Source organism: Aotus nancymaae, unplaced genomic scaffold, assembly GCF_030222135.1.
Source record: "Aotus nancymaae isolate 86718 unplaced genomic scaffold, 86718_ANA_hifiasm-v0.15.2.pri h1tg000041l, whole genome shotgun sequence".
NCBI lineage: Eukaryota > Metazoa > Chordata > Mammalia > Primates > Aotidae > Aotus > Aotus nancymaae.
The window spans coordinates 2,988,768-3,002,953 of record NW_026988455.1 but is presented as its reverse complement, the minus strand read 5'-3'; the positions used below and the strand labels follow the sequence as shown (position 1 = coordinate 3,002,953).

General features: G+C 45.4%; 1 protein-coding gene across 2 annotated transcripts in view; it reads left to right on the top strand.

Moving 5' to 3' along the window:
- MYO1E (myosin IE) overlaps window positions 1-14,186 on the top strand; it is a 230,215-nt gene that overhangs the window by 82,593 nt on the left and 133,436 nt on the right. The window contains exons 1-2 of one of the 2 annotated variants that reach the window (XM_012443129.3): window positions 13,760-13,777; window positions 13,863-14,006. In XM_012443129.3, the coding sequence (XP_012298552.1) occupies window positions 13,775-13,777; window positions 13,863-14,006 (147 nt within the window). In that variant the 5' untranslated portion in view covers window positions 13,760-13,774. Of the gene's footprint in view, window positions 1-13,759; window positions 13,778-13,862; window positions 14,007-14,186 lie in introns of those variants that run through there. The other variant, XM_012443130.3, reaches the window with a different exon arrangement.

Here is a 14,186-nt window from a genome sequence, read left to right as displayed (position 1 = left end):
GAGGCAGAGCTTGTACACAAGTCTGTTGATTTTAGTCAACCACTAGATTAGGAAGAAAAGTTGCATTCTTGAATGTCTAAGAGCTTTGCACTTGAAAACAAGAGTGATAATGGGGGAGCTCTTTTAAGGGACTGTTAAATGCTTAATGTATATGGCATGTTAGCAGAGCCACAGGTGAAAAGACAGGGACTAACATCAGTGTGACTCTTTCGCTGTTTATTTGATTAAAATATAAAACAGCAGAAGTGAAATAAACATTTGTCGTATTAAGGAATCTCAACCATTTGATTCATATTATTCTGTAGCTTGAAATGTCCTTATCTCACTAATGATGTGGTGAAGATTAGCCTGTTACTCACTTTTTAAAAAGATAATCACCCAGGCTGGGTGCGGTGGCTCACACCTGTAATCCCAGCACTTTGGGAGGCTGAGGCAGGAGGATTGCTCAAGCCTAATAGTTGAGACCAGCCTGGGCAACATAGTGGGACCCTGTCTCTACTAAAATGAAAAACTTTTTTTTTTTTGGTAGAGAAACACAGCAGGTATAGTGATGCACACCTGCAGTCCTAACTACTAAGGAAACTGAGGAGGGAGGATTACTTGCGGCCTGGAGGTTGAGGCTGTAGTGAGCCATGTTTGTGCCACTGCACTCCAGCCTAGGTGATAGAGTGAGACCCTGTCTCAAAAAAAAAAAAAAAAAAAAAAAAAAAGGCCAGGCGCTGTGGCTTATGCCTGTAATCCCAGCACTTTGGGAGGCCAAGGAGGGTAGAATATGAGGTCAGGTTATCGAGACTGTCCTGGCCAACATGGTGAAACCCTGTCTCTACTAAAAATACAAAAATTAGCTGGGCATGGTGGTGCACGCCTGTAGTTCCAGCTACTTGAGAGCCTGAGGTAGGAGAATTCCTTGAACTCAGAAGGTGGAGGTTGCAGTGAGCTGAGATCGCTCCACTGCACTCCAGCCTGACGACAGAGTGAGACTCCATCTCAAAAAAAAAAAAAAAAAGTAGTCATCCAGCCCCAAATGTCTATTACTCTTAAGTGGACTACATAGTTAAGAGAAGGAGAACTGTTTTTAGGGGCAGTATCTTTTCCCTTTAACATCCTGGGTTGGGGGCAAATAGGAATGCTTTGGAAGCTTATTTCTTTCTTGGAGCAGACTCTGGGCCCAGGACTCCCAGTTTGCCCCATGATAGCTGCTGCCACAGTGCCACCATGTACCTACAGCAAAGATGTCCTGAGATGAGCCAACGTAGCCTGGAATTTGTTCACCCAGCTAGTACTGATCGGGCACGCCCATGTCCCCGGCACTGCCCTGCTGGGGACATGGCAGGGGGCAGACGTCATCCCAAGGCTGACTCCAGGGCATGGAACTTCTCTGTCTTATGCAAGGCTGTGCAGAGCCAGACTGCTCTGTGGGGTCCTAGCTGCAGGGCTTTGTACCAGGTATTCCGTTTACTACATGGTACTTCTTTTTCTTCTCTATAAAAAGGATAATACAAGTACTTGGTGGCATTAGTAGGCAGATGAAAGAAGCTGATACATGACACATAGTAAACATGCAATAAAGCAGCTACTATGAACTTTAGAATTACTGCTCTTTAAACTGGTACAATGTTTCAGGGCAGAGATTTGGAGTAGACTGCCTGGGTTTGAGGCCCAGCTGTGGGAGCTGAGCAAGTTACTTAACCTCTCTGTGCTTCATTCAGGTTCTTGCCTCGTGAAGTTGTAAGGATTAGATAAGTTATATGTAAAATGTTCAGAACGGTGCTTGGTATGTAATAAGAATTAGTTGTTCTGTGAGAATAATAATAATGTATTTCATTCATTCAGCACATACTTGGGGGTTGCCCATGCCATGCATCAGGGCACTTTACTAGGTCTTGGGGCAGAATGGTGATTAAGACTTGGTCCCAGGGGTCAGTTTAATTAGGGAGCCAGGCTCTCAGGTAATGCTGTTTACTCAGTGCAACCAGGGAGGAGGCTTTTAAAGATGATGCCTGACCTGTGCTGGGTGAGAGTTGGGGGTGTGAGGTAGGGAGGAATTCACAGAAGAATACCCTAAGCTGGGGGACAGTGGGCATGTAGGTACTGAAGATGCCACCTCACACATACACTGTGGCAGGAACTTCAAAGCTGGGAGAAAGCAGGGGTTAGAGATGGACAAGGACAGGTCAGGGAAGCCTCACTAAGATTTGCACTTCAAGTGCATGCATAGTTATCTTGAGGGGTTCCAAACCAAGCTTGCAAAGGTAGCCTTTGTGAGGGCAACCAGACCCCTTTGCGTGGCCTGGAGGATGGACGCCCTGAGCATCTCAGAGAGCCTGGGCTGCCTGGTAGGAATTAGGGAGAGCCTAGGACACTGTGTACCCAGATTGTCTGGGGGTGTTACATTCTGTTTCAGATAACAGGGGCGAGTGCTTCAAAGGGGTTTTCTTTATTTTTTTTTTGTAAACCTAGTCACCCAGAATGCGGTGCAGTGACGCATCACAGCTCACTGCAGCCTCGACCTCCTAGGCTTAAGCAATCCTCCTGCCTCAGGCTCTTGAGAGTAGCCTGGACCGTGGGCATGTGCCACTACACCCAGCTAATGTTTTGATTTTGTGTAGAGATGGGATCTCACTATGTTGGCCAGGCTGCTCTCTAACTCCTGGGCTCAAGCAGTCCTCCCTCTTTGGCCTCCCAAAGTGCTGAGATTACAGGCATGAGCCACCGCACCCAGCTTTCACAGGGGTTTTTGGTGAGGACCAGATCGAGGAGCTACCATTCCAGGGTTCCTGGAGTTTGTGAGGGAAAGAGGACAGAACAGTTCTGGTAATGCTTGCAGGAAGCACTTCCTGAGAGAGAAAGAATAAAGAGCAGGTGCCCAAGAGAATTTCCTCCTCAGCCTCAAGACAAGCCCTGACCCTGGGGACTACTGACATGTCCCACAGGTAGCTGGGAGGGTTTTCTGAGGTGAGAGGTGTAGATAGAGCAGGTGGCTTGGGAACCCTGATGGAAAGTGCAGGGAATTCAGAACACGAACACAGGGTGGGTTCTACTTGTGAAAACACCACCTAGGCTCTGACCTGCAAACTAGAAGGGAAATCTGGTCTTACCACGTGAGATTTTCCACAGCAGAGTAAAATGTGTTTGGGAAGTAGAACAGAAGTTATTTAAATACCCTATGGCTAGACTTGAAATTGGCAAGCACAGGCCCAGTAGGGAATGGCTGTGTGCTCCCAGGTGTGGAACATGGCACCAAGGTAGAACTTAGCATTGGTATGTACAACCCCACGTTGGTGTGTTTCATAATAGGTGTCTTGTTCTTTCTTTCTTTTTTTTAAGGCAGGGTCTTGCTTTGTCACCAGGCTTGGAGTGCAGTGATACAATCATAGCTTACTGCAGCCTTGAACTCCTGGGCTCAAGCAATCCTCACACCTTTGCTTCCCAAAGTGCTGAGATTACAGGCATGAGCCACCGATCCCGGTTTACAAGATTGGTCTTCGTAGCTATTTTTACACATTGAAGAAACAAACCTAGCACACCAAACCGGTGATTTTTATGACGATTATTGTCTAGGTTTAATCAGAATTATTAAGAGCAGTTTATAGAAAAATTTGAAGCATAGTGCTGGTGAAACATGGATAGAGGAAACTTGTTAAAATAGTTGACAATGACTGAGATTTAGGAAAGACTAGTATGGTGTATGTCAGAAAAGTCATGGGGCCCGGGCGTGGTGGCTCACGCCTGTAATCCCAGCACTTTGAGATGCTATGGCTGGCAGATCACATGAGGTCAGGAGTTAAAGAGAAGCCTGGCCAACATGGTGAAACCCTGTCTCTACTAAAAATGTAAAAATTAGCTGGGCATGGTGGCGCACAAAAATTAGCTGTAGTCCCAGGTACTCGGGAGGCTGAGGCGGGAGAATTGCTTGAAACCAGGAGCCGGAGGTTGCAGTGAGCCAAGATAACGCCATTGCACTCCAGCCCGTATGACACAGCGAGACTCTGTCTCAAAAATAAAAAAAAAAAAGAAAGCTCATGGGGAAAGCCAGATATCATAGTAACTTTAGGGCGACCGTATCACAGGGAGGGTGGGACACCTTCCTGCTTCACTTGGTGTTAATATGGAAAAAACCTGTAGGTTGAAAGAGATACAAACCTGAACATGTGTTTACAAAGCAAAGAGGAAGTTACATAAAGACCTTGCTTTGCGATCTGTGGTCTGGTGATGGGCGGCTTCTCTTCAGCAGCTTGTCATCCAGGACCCTTGTCCTTATCCTGTAGTGGGTCGGAAGTGGGGATGGGGGAAGGGGTGACAACTACAAAAACTTCCAGAACACAGTCTCTAAGATGGGGTGATCATGGCGATCATCACCCTCACCAGTAAAGCCACTGCACAGTTCCTGACATGAGATTAGTATTTGGTGCAGTGCTTCCAGAATCATCAAATTTTTTATAGTATTTTTTCATCTGCAATATTAAATATAATATTTGCAGTGCTTAGAATTCTGAGTACCTGGTCCTTAGTAAATGTCAGGTGCCATAATTCATCACACCTAAGATGCTACTGGTTATAAAAGGAACATCATTATTTTCTTTACTGCTTTGAAAAAAAACACACAAAACTGCACTGCCAGTTAAGCTATGACATATCATTGATGAAAGACATTTTTTTTTTTTTTTTTGAGACAGAGTTCCACTCTTGTGGTCCAGGCTGGAGTGCAGTGACGCAATCTCAGCTCACTGCAACCTCTGCTTCCCAGGTTCAAGCAGTTTTTCTGCCTCAGCCTCCTGAATAGCTGGGATTATAGGCGTGTACCATCACGTCTGGCTAATTTTGTATTTTTGGTAGAGACAGGGTTTCACCATGTTGGCCAGGCTGGTCTTAAACTCCTGACCTCAACAGATCCTACAACCTCGGCCTCCCAAAGTGCTGGGATTACGGGCGTGAGCCACCGCACCCAGCTGATTATAAGGCATCCTAATTTCAGGATGTTAAGATGTGAAAAAAAATGCATCTTATAGTTAATGGAATACATTAACTGTTCATTTACAACATCTTATCTTTGAAGTGTGCATTGATATAGAAAATGATCCTTTTGAGATTGACATTTCAGGCAGAGAAAGTAGAAGAAAGCTGTTGTGTCTATTTGTTCTGGGAGCCTATTGTTAAAGAGTTTGCTATATCTGCAAGCTGGAATAAACGGCAAGAATGGAATACTGAGTTGACATGAAATCATAAAAAATATGGAAAGCAGCGGTCAGACATTTATGTATTTCATTCTGCTTTGCAACATATTTTCACATCCATTTTCCTATTTGATCTAATTTTTTTCACAATGAAAACTGCTCTGTGTGTGTATTTTACACATACATACTCAGTAGAAAAATAAAACCATACAAAAAGTACACTTAGAGATAACCACTTTTTTGTTTTTGTTTTTTTTTTTGAGACACAGTCTCATACTGTCACCCAGGCTGTAGTGCAGTGGCTCGATCTCTGCTCGCTGCAATCTCCACCTCCTGGGTTTAAACAGTTCTCCTGCCTCAGCCTCCTGAAGTAACTGAGACTACAGGTGTGTGGCACTACACCCAGCTAATTTTTTTTGTATTTTTTTAGTAGAGACGGGTTTCACCATGTTGGCCAGGATGGTCTTGATCTCCTGACCTCGTGATCCGCCCAACTTGGCTTCCCAAAGTTCTGGAATTATTGGCATGAGCCACCATGCCTGGCCCTAAACAACCACATTTTAACAACAACTGTATTTTTGTACAGAGAAAGTGCATATAAATACTATCATACATTGAATTAAAACAAAATTGGGGCTCCTTACCATCCCTTGTTATCTATCTTTCTCTCTCTCTCTCTCTCTCTCTCTCTCTCTATCTCTCTCTCTTTCTCTTTATTTATTTAGACAGAGTCTCACTCTGTTGCCCAGGCCAGGCTGGAGTGTGGTGGCATGATCTCAGCTCACTGCAACCCCTGCTTCTCAGGTTCTAGCAATTTTCTTGCCTCATTCTCCTGAGTAGGTGGGATTACAGGCACCTGCCAGCACACCCGGCTAATTTTTGTACTTTTAGTAAAGACAGGGTTTCACCATGTTGGCCAGGCTGGTCTCAAACACCCAACCTCAGGTGATCAGCCAGGCTCGGCCTCCCAAGTGCTGAGAGTACAGGCGTGAACCACTGCGCCCAGCCTGTTGTTTTTATTTTTTACAAACCTTATTTTTCCTCCCTCTTCTAACTCACTTAACCAGTGTTACTAGCTTGGTGTGCACCTTCCGTGCTTTGGATCATGTCATCATGTAAAACCAGCTCTACCCCTGAAAGGATTGGGGGGTGGTTCGATGGTCTTATTCGATCATCCCAATGGTCGAGGGGGCAGTGGAGTGTTATGAACCCCCTTCTGCTGAGGAAAGGGCAGGCCCCGAGAGGTTGAGTGATTGGTGTGCACAGGGTCTTGGCTGGGAGGGCTAGTCTTCAAGAGTTATCCTTGGCTTTTCTGAGATCAAGTCGGTCATAGATGCAACCTTGCGGCCTGAGACACTCCCCCCAGTTTATGCCTCTTGCTCCAGCTTTATTAACAGCGCTGTATTCTGCAGCAAAAGTGTCCCAGGTAGAATGATCCATTATATGTTTGCTCTAGTGGTAGAACACTTCTCCAGTGGGAGGTAACTCTTCTGGAAAGGTTGATTACAGACATCCCGACTAAGATCGTGGACCCGTAGTAGACCTGGAGCCAGTGTCTACTCTTGGGCTTGAGAGTGGTATTGGAAGTGAACTGTGATGTAGCAGAAAGAGCAAAGGAAAGGAAGTCAGAAATCCCTGTGTCAAGTCTCAGGGAGTAAAGGAGACCACGTATGTGAAAATGCTACGCAAATACTGAATTTGTGGCAGGGTCACTTAGATTTAAATGGATGAAACTTTGTGAATAAGCACATGTTCCATATTCATTGAGTATTCCATGTCCCCAGCCTCACATGCCAACCCCACAGTGCACTTTCCCACCCACTCCAAGCAAAGGCAACATGGTGCAATATGATCCCAGGCTTCAGTTTTTCCATTTGTAAAATAGTGCAGCAATGACAATACTTGTGTCTTGCAAGTGTTGTGAGCATTAAATGAAATTATTATGTAAAAAGCATTGGCACGTATTTCTGGTTTCAGTAAATGTTAGTTCCAATTACCTAGTGGTCTAAGGGGATGAGAGTGGTTTGTTGGCTACTGACTATCCTGTCCCCCACGCACTGTTCCACAAACACTTTTTCCTTGTATTGTATGTACTCTGTGCATTGAAGTCCAGCACACACATACTTGCTTCAGAGACACATCTTCCCATCACCAAAATATTCGGGGTTTAAATTCCATAAAGTTGAAATAAAGTGCAAGCCCGATACTGGTTTGTAGACCAGTTTGCAAGCCCAGTGCCTTGTATGTAGCAGACAGACAGATATTTTTGGTCGATCTTTCATCATTTGCAATGGAAATAAGTGTTTCAATCCAGTAAAATGGCAGAAATGTAAAAGGTAGAATTCCAGAATGTCTTAAAATTAAAAGATCAAAATGTAACAGGTAGTTTCTTTCCTGTTATTACTCACGGAGACAGAAAAATTCCGTTAAAAAACAAGCTCAGTTTGACTGCAGGCCAGTGTTACCCATTGTCCATTGTTCACTAGCAGAATATGGTTTATCTGCTTCTCAGGATGATCCACTTATAACACTGGGGGCATTCTAGTCCCAGGTTTTCTGAAATCGGATGCTCTCCTATTGTGCTTATGGGCCAGGGAAATGGCCCAAAGATAATGCTATCTTACTGTCCAGGCAGCATCTTCCAAACACCTTTTAAACCTCAACATGGCACAGAATCCGGTCTTAAGACAGTCCTAGCTTTTGACTTTGAGAGCCTGATCAGTGCCCAACAGAACCCGGGAAGATGCTCAATTGTGTGGATGTTTCATTTATTTTAAAACTTTACTAACACATGCATGTGTTTGTAAAAAATGTAAACTGTGGCAGGGTATGGTGGCTCACCAAAGTGCAGGGCCTGTAATCCTGGCACTTTGGGAGGCCAAGGCGGGAGGATCACAAGGTCAGGAGATCCAGACCATCCTGACCAACATGGTGAAACCCCGTCTCCACTAAAAATACAAAAATTAGCTGGGTGTGGTGGCGCGTGCCTGTAATCCCAGCTACTTGGGAGGCTGAGACAAGAGAATCTCTTGAACCGAGAGGCGGAGGTTGCGGTGAGCCGAGATTGCGCCACTGCACTGCAACCTGGCATCAGAGCAAGACTCCATCTCAAAAAAAAAAAAAAAAAAAAGTAAACTGTACAGAAAGGTCTAAAATGGAAAGAAAAAGTTCCTCTTCTTTTAAAACTCCAGGTTTTCTCCCCAGAGGCACCAACAAAACAATCATAGCACCCAAGCCCTCTTTAAAAATGACACACATGCAGTAATTCCATATTTATTCCACGTATTGACTACTCTTTCAATGAAACAGTATCTTGAAGCTCTTTCCATGTCAGTACGTGCAAGTTCCTTTAATGGCTGCAAAGTGCTCCTTGCAGACTGTGCCATCTTCTAATCAGTCCCTTAATGATGCTTCCGTTTCCTTATTACAAACTTTGCTGCAGTGGACAACCTTGCACATGTATCTTGGCATCCCTTTGCAGGCCTATCTTGAGGTACATTCCTAAAAAGTACGGTCGCCAGCTCGAAAAGGCTGAGACTTTGATTTTTATTTAGTTAACTGTGTTTATATATTGGTCTGTTGTCTAAAATTTCAGTACCAACTTCCAAATTGCTACCTAAAAATACTGTACAGTATACTCTTTCTGGAGGTATGTAAGAGTCTTGATGGTCACCTCCCCACTGCCCTGTACAGGGCCCCTTGTTGTATTTACACAACACACTTCATTGCCTCCCTTTTCTGGGCACTTGAAGGCACTTGAAGTTGGTGATTACCCCGTATATGGCTAAATCCTCCTTTCTCCCAGATGAATCAAAGAACAGTGCTCCCTGTTTGCAGAACTGCTGCTGTGTCGGGCCAGGGCTACCCTGGGGCTGTCTCCTGGGCAGTGAAGGTGGACTTTCAGGAGAGAATAATCCTGCCTGTGTGTGCTGACTCACCTTTGCTCTTCCTGGTCCCCGCCCTGGTAAACACACGCCAGTTAGTGAGGTTCCACCTTTAAAAAAATCAGTCAGGGTATCAGCCAGCTGAGATGCCCAGCCTCAAAGCCAAGTTCTTCCTCTGTGTGAGGGACTCCGGTGTTTGGGTGCCACCTATTAAACCTTAGCAACAAACCAGGCTATTAGGTGGATAGGGGCATACCCTACGTTCCAGAACTTGTATATGAATCAACTGCTTTTTAATAAACTACATCATCCTTAGAAACCGAACGTGGATCTATCTAATAGAAATTCCCCCCTCATAATTTGGAGGAAGCGTCAAGGCTAAGAATAACTTTTCATTATTGTTGCTACTATGTTCATGTCTTAGCTGGCACGCCTGCCACTGCCCTCCTCCCTTTGTACAGTGTGCTGCGCTCACCAGGAGCTGCTGGAAAATGAAATACCTTGCTGAGCATCCACCTGTTTAAAACGGTACCATCTTTAGTGGGGTAAGCAAAAGGGAGTTACTCAAAAATGAAGCTCACTTGAGTGTCTTAAGAGGTAGTAGCCTGACAAACAGTGCCTCTGCCCTCTGCAGAGAATGACCGCCGTCGCACCGATGAGGAACCATCTCTGCTGTCCTTCTCCCGGCACCCATGGCAGTCAGACCTGCCACTGCCTCTCAGCAGGGGTAGAGGAAGAAATGAGAGGCAGAACAAGGACAAAGGGTCAGTTGCTCCAGAGCCCTAATGTGTGTTCTCACAATTCTGGGCAGTCGTTTCTGGCTTAGAAGAACTTTCTTTCTTTTTCTTTCTTTTTGGCAGAGTCTCACTCTTTTGCCAGGTGCCAGGCTGGAGTGCAGTGGCACAATCTCAGCTCACTGCAACCTCCACCTCCCAGGTTCAAGCAATTCTCCTGCCTCAGCCTCCAGAGTAGCTGGGACTACAGGCATGCACCACCACACCCAGCTAATTTTTGTGTTTTTTAGTAGAGACGAGGTTTCACCATGTTGGCCAGGATGGTCTTGATCTCTTGACCTCGTGTTCCGCCCGTCTTGGCCTCCCAAAGTGCTGGGATTACAGGTGTGAGCCACGGCGCCCGGCCGCAGAACAAGTTTGTAAGGTGGAGCATGGTAACAATGCCCCACCACACCACCCACCACACCGCCCGCTTACTCCTGGGATTCAGCAGCTGCATGCAGAGGCTGTGTGCCCTGGACAAGTCACACTAGTATTAAACTCTGTTGCCCCCTACTTAGCCACAGGAAATGGTGTTTGTTTTAGCATGGGGAACCTTTCAGCTTCCCAGGCTGGGCTTGAGAGCCTGCACATCCATGTTTGGTTTCCAGCTTTCCTGATAACGTTATAGCTCTCTGTTAGAGCTTTCCAGCTCAGCCCTAGCCCGGCTTTCATTGATTCACTTCGCCAGGATTCTGACCTTGTCCTTGACAATCTGGACAGGTCAGCTTCTCCCAAAGGCTCTGAGTTGCTCCCACCTCCATGCTCTTTCCTCCCTCCCTTTACCTCATCTGGGTGGGTATTTGGGGGAGTGGGGAGAAGAACCGCATGGTAAGGAGTGGTCACTAAAGACAGAAGTTATTAGAAAACCTTGGGCAGTTTACAGTTTTCTTCAGCCCCAAAATAGAGATAGTAATTATGTAGCATGAGGGGAGGTGGTTGTGAAGGTTGAATGAGTTCACATATGTAACTATAACTGTCTGGCAGAGGGAGGGAGAGAGAGGGGAAGGGAGACAGTAGTTGGGGGGTGGGGAGAAGAGAGAGAGAAACTGATGTATGAATAGTTGGATATAAAAAATGCATCAAATCAAAAATAACATTAGTGTTTTAGTCTTTAATGCTAAAAGGAGGTGGTCATGAATAAAAATTGTATGTTTTTTTTTTTTGTCTGTTTGTTTGTTTGTTTTTTAAAGATGGGGTTTCACCATAATGGCCAGGCTGGTCTTGAACTCCTGACCTCAGGTGATCCACCCACCTCGGCCTCCCAAAGTGCTAGGATTACAGGCGTGAGCCACCGCGCCCGGCTGTAGGTCTTTTTAATGAGACATTTTGTTTTGGAGACAGTCTGTCATTCTGTGGTCATGTTAAACTTAACAGGTAGAAATATCCAGTAAGTCATTCATTCATGAGACTGTGAAGAAAGCATGTTTGGATGCATCCATAGTCATGGAATCTTTGGTTCGCATCTTGCCTTTGCTCCTTGCTAGTTGGGAGATCTGTTTCCTTCTATGTGGCATGGGAATATTAACCTCTCTCTCCTAGGATTGGTGGCAGTAGTAAGTAGAACACCCTCCACAAATCAAATAACTCATTGCTTTGCATATTGTCACCACCGTCGCCTTGTTGTAGATAGCAGACTGGAAAATGAGTCCTCTTTGAATACTGGAGACTGGGGCTAGGAATCTTCAGTGTTGAGTGATATTTGGACCCATGAGGATCAGTGAACTCCACCCTGAGTGCAGTTCTTCTAGGGAATAACTGCCATGAGAAAGAGGAGGAAACGGCCTCTGAGGTGGGGCAGTCAGGAATGTGTTTCTGTGCAGTGAGGCAGAGAAAAGACCTTTGGGTTTGATATTGAGACAGACTTGGGGTTATGCTGGGAAGGCAGTTTCTGTGGATCAGTACAAATGTACACACCATGACACAGAGCTCTTCTGCTTCTTGTCCCTTACAGAAGTTGAAGAAGCACTTATTAATAGCCTTTGTGTTTTGTTCAACTGTGGTTGCATTTTTAGATACCTATGAGGGTTAAAAACCAACTAACCAACCTGCAGATTGGTTACTCTAGAACCTTAGTTTTCTGTGCAGAGTATCTGTGGGTGCCCAGAAAGCTGAAAAAGGTGGGGAGGTGAGGAGAGGAGGAATCACTGGGAATTATGTGGCTGGAAGCAGACCATGGGCATTCAGTGGAAATCTAGTGAGTCACGCTGTGGCCAACGCTTTTTTCTCTTTCTGCTTTGCCACAAGAGGAAGAAGGAGTGGTGAGGTCTGGGGTAATTTTGTAGAATTGATGCTGCATGTGGTTCCGAGAATGCCAGATATAGAGAGGTTTCCTCTGCAAGACAGCATGGGCGGGAAGCCTTCCAGAACCCCTTTCCAGAGCGGGAACCCATCACACGGTACACTTTTCCTATGGTAGCCCAGTCTTGGCTGATTTTAAAAGATGGCTTTTCCCAGGGCCCCTTAGAACTTGGGCTTAGCAAAGGATCTGTTTTTCCCATAGGAAAAAAGTAAGCAATGTAATGAATTTTAAATGGTTTGCATCTTGTTTCTATCTTCTCCTCTCAAAAAGCCTAGTTCATCCTTTTTTCATCCTAGTTTTGATGTCTGAGCAGTTGGCCTTTGTAGATACCCTTATTCAGAATTTTTCTCTCCTTCATTCATACTCCCCCAAGCAGTAAGCAGGGCGGGGGCGGGGGCGAGTCTCACTCAGTTCAGTGCCCACTGCACTTACCCACTGGCGACACTCCCAGTAGAATGCAAGTGTTTAAAGACAAGGGAGGATCTTCCAATATCGTCTTGTAATATTTGCCATTACTCTGTACTTAGTGGCTTTTTTGCTTGATAAATGTAGATGATAATGTGTGTCCTTCCTCCTCTGATCTCCTTCAGCAAATTCTAAATATCTTAGACTTACTTCCCATGGCTCCTGTTCTGGGAGGTCATTTCTTCTGCCTCTCCCAGGACAAAGTGGCCCACCCTTCACTCCTGGAACACCCATTTTATGTGTGTTTATGTTGACCGTTACTGACGCATGAATCACTTTGTTCCATCATTATTTAGGTATCCTTCAAAGGACTTTGAGCTCCCAAGTGCTCAACTCCCCAAGTGCTCATGAATCACTTTGTTCCATCATTATCTAGGTGTCTTCATGGGACTTTAAGCTCTCCAAGTGTGCCACAAGAACTTGGCACAGAGCTGAACACGTGGGGGACCCCACTACAGAAATGCCAAATGAAAGGAAGCCCTGCAGGCCACAGAGTGTTCAGAGGCCGCCTCTGATTCTAAGCTGGATCCCATACGTAGATAAGGGCCACGGCTTTATCTACCCGAGGGGCCCACATGGGGGTGAGGTCTTCCTCTCCAGGGTGTGTTCTGTGATCTCATTTTGTGAGTCCTGTCTACGTCCTTGTTGGTAGATCAGTAATCAGTCATAAAAATGTAGCCTATCTTTTGACTATAGAAGGCCAGCGTGGCACATATGACAGTGATAAGTTTATGAAGGGAAAGTAATTTAGATAACTTGAGACACTACGACCGTGTGACATAGTCATTGTGTGATACATATTCTTTTCACTTCTGGGTTATGTCCTATGATTTTTGCGAAATGAAACTAGGAAGTTTCTATGTCATTGCTTATTTTGACAGGCAAATTCAACAAGACAGTATGATGGAAGCAGACATCAGAGACCACTGACCCTGTGTTGTTCTCTGTTCCTGACACTGTTGAGCCCCTCGCACATGTTGTTTTATTTAATCCTTACAACAACTTTATGAAGTGGGTCTGTCTCCCGTTTTGCAAGTGAGAAAAGAGAAGCTTCAGTGGCACAGTGAGCTTCCGAGACTCTCCCCCACTTTACTTAGTCTGCAGGTACCAGAGCTGGAACCTGAATCCTCATCTTACTGGTTGCGGAACCTTTCTCTGCACTGCTCAATCTACGACATGGTGTTTGGGAAATTAGCAGCATTTTGTCTTTGTTACTACAGGGGAAAATAATCTATCCTACTAATTGTGTGTTTTATGTTCTCAGGGAAGCAAAGGTGCCTACCGGTACCATTGGCAAAGCCACAATGTCAAGCACAGTGGTGTGGACGACATGGTGCTGCTCTCCAAGATCACGGAGAACTCCATTGTGGAGAATCTAAAGAAGAGATACATGGACGACTACATTTTTGTATCCTTTATGGGCTTCTTTGGACATTTCTAAGTGGTACTATGATGTCCACAGTTAAATTGTGGCTTTATGCTGGGTGCAGTGGCTCACCTGTGCAATCCCAACACTTTGGGAGGCTAAGGCAGGAGGATTGCTTAAGCCCAGGAGTTCCAGGCCATCCTGGGCAATGCAGGGAGACCC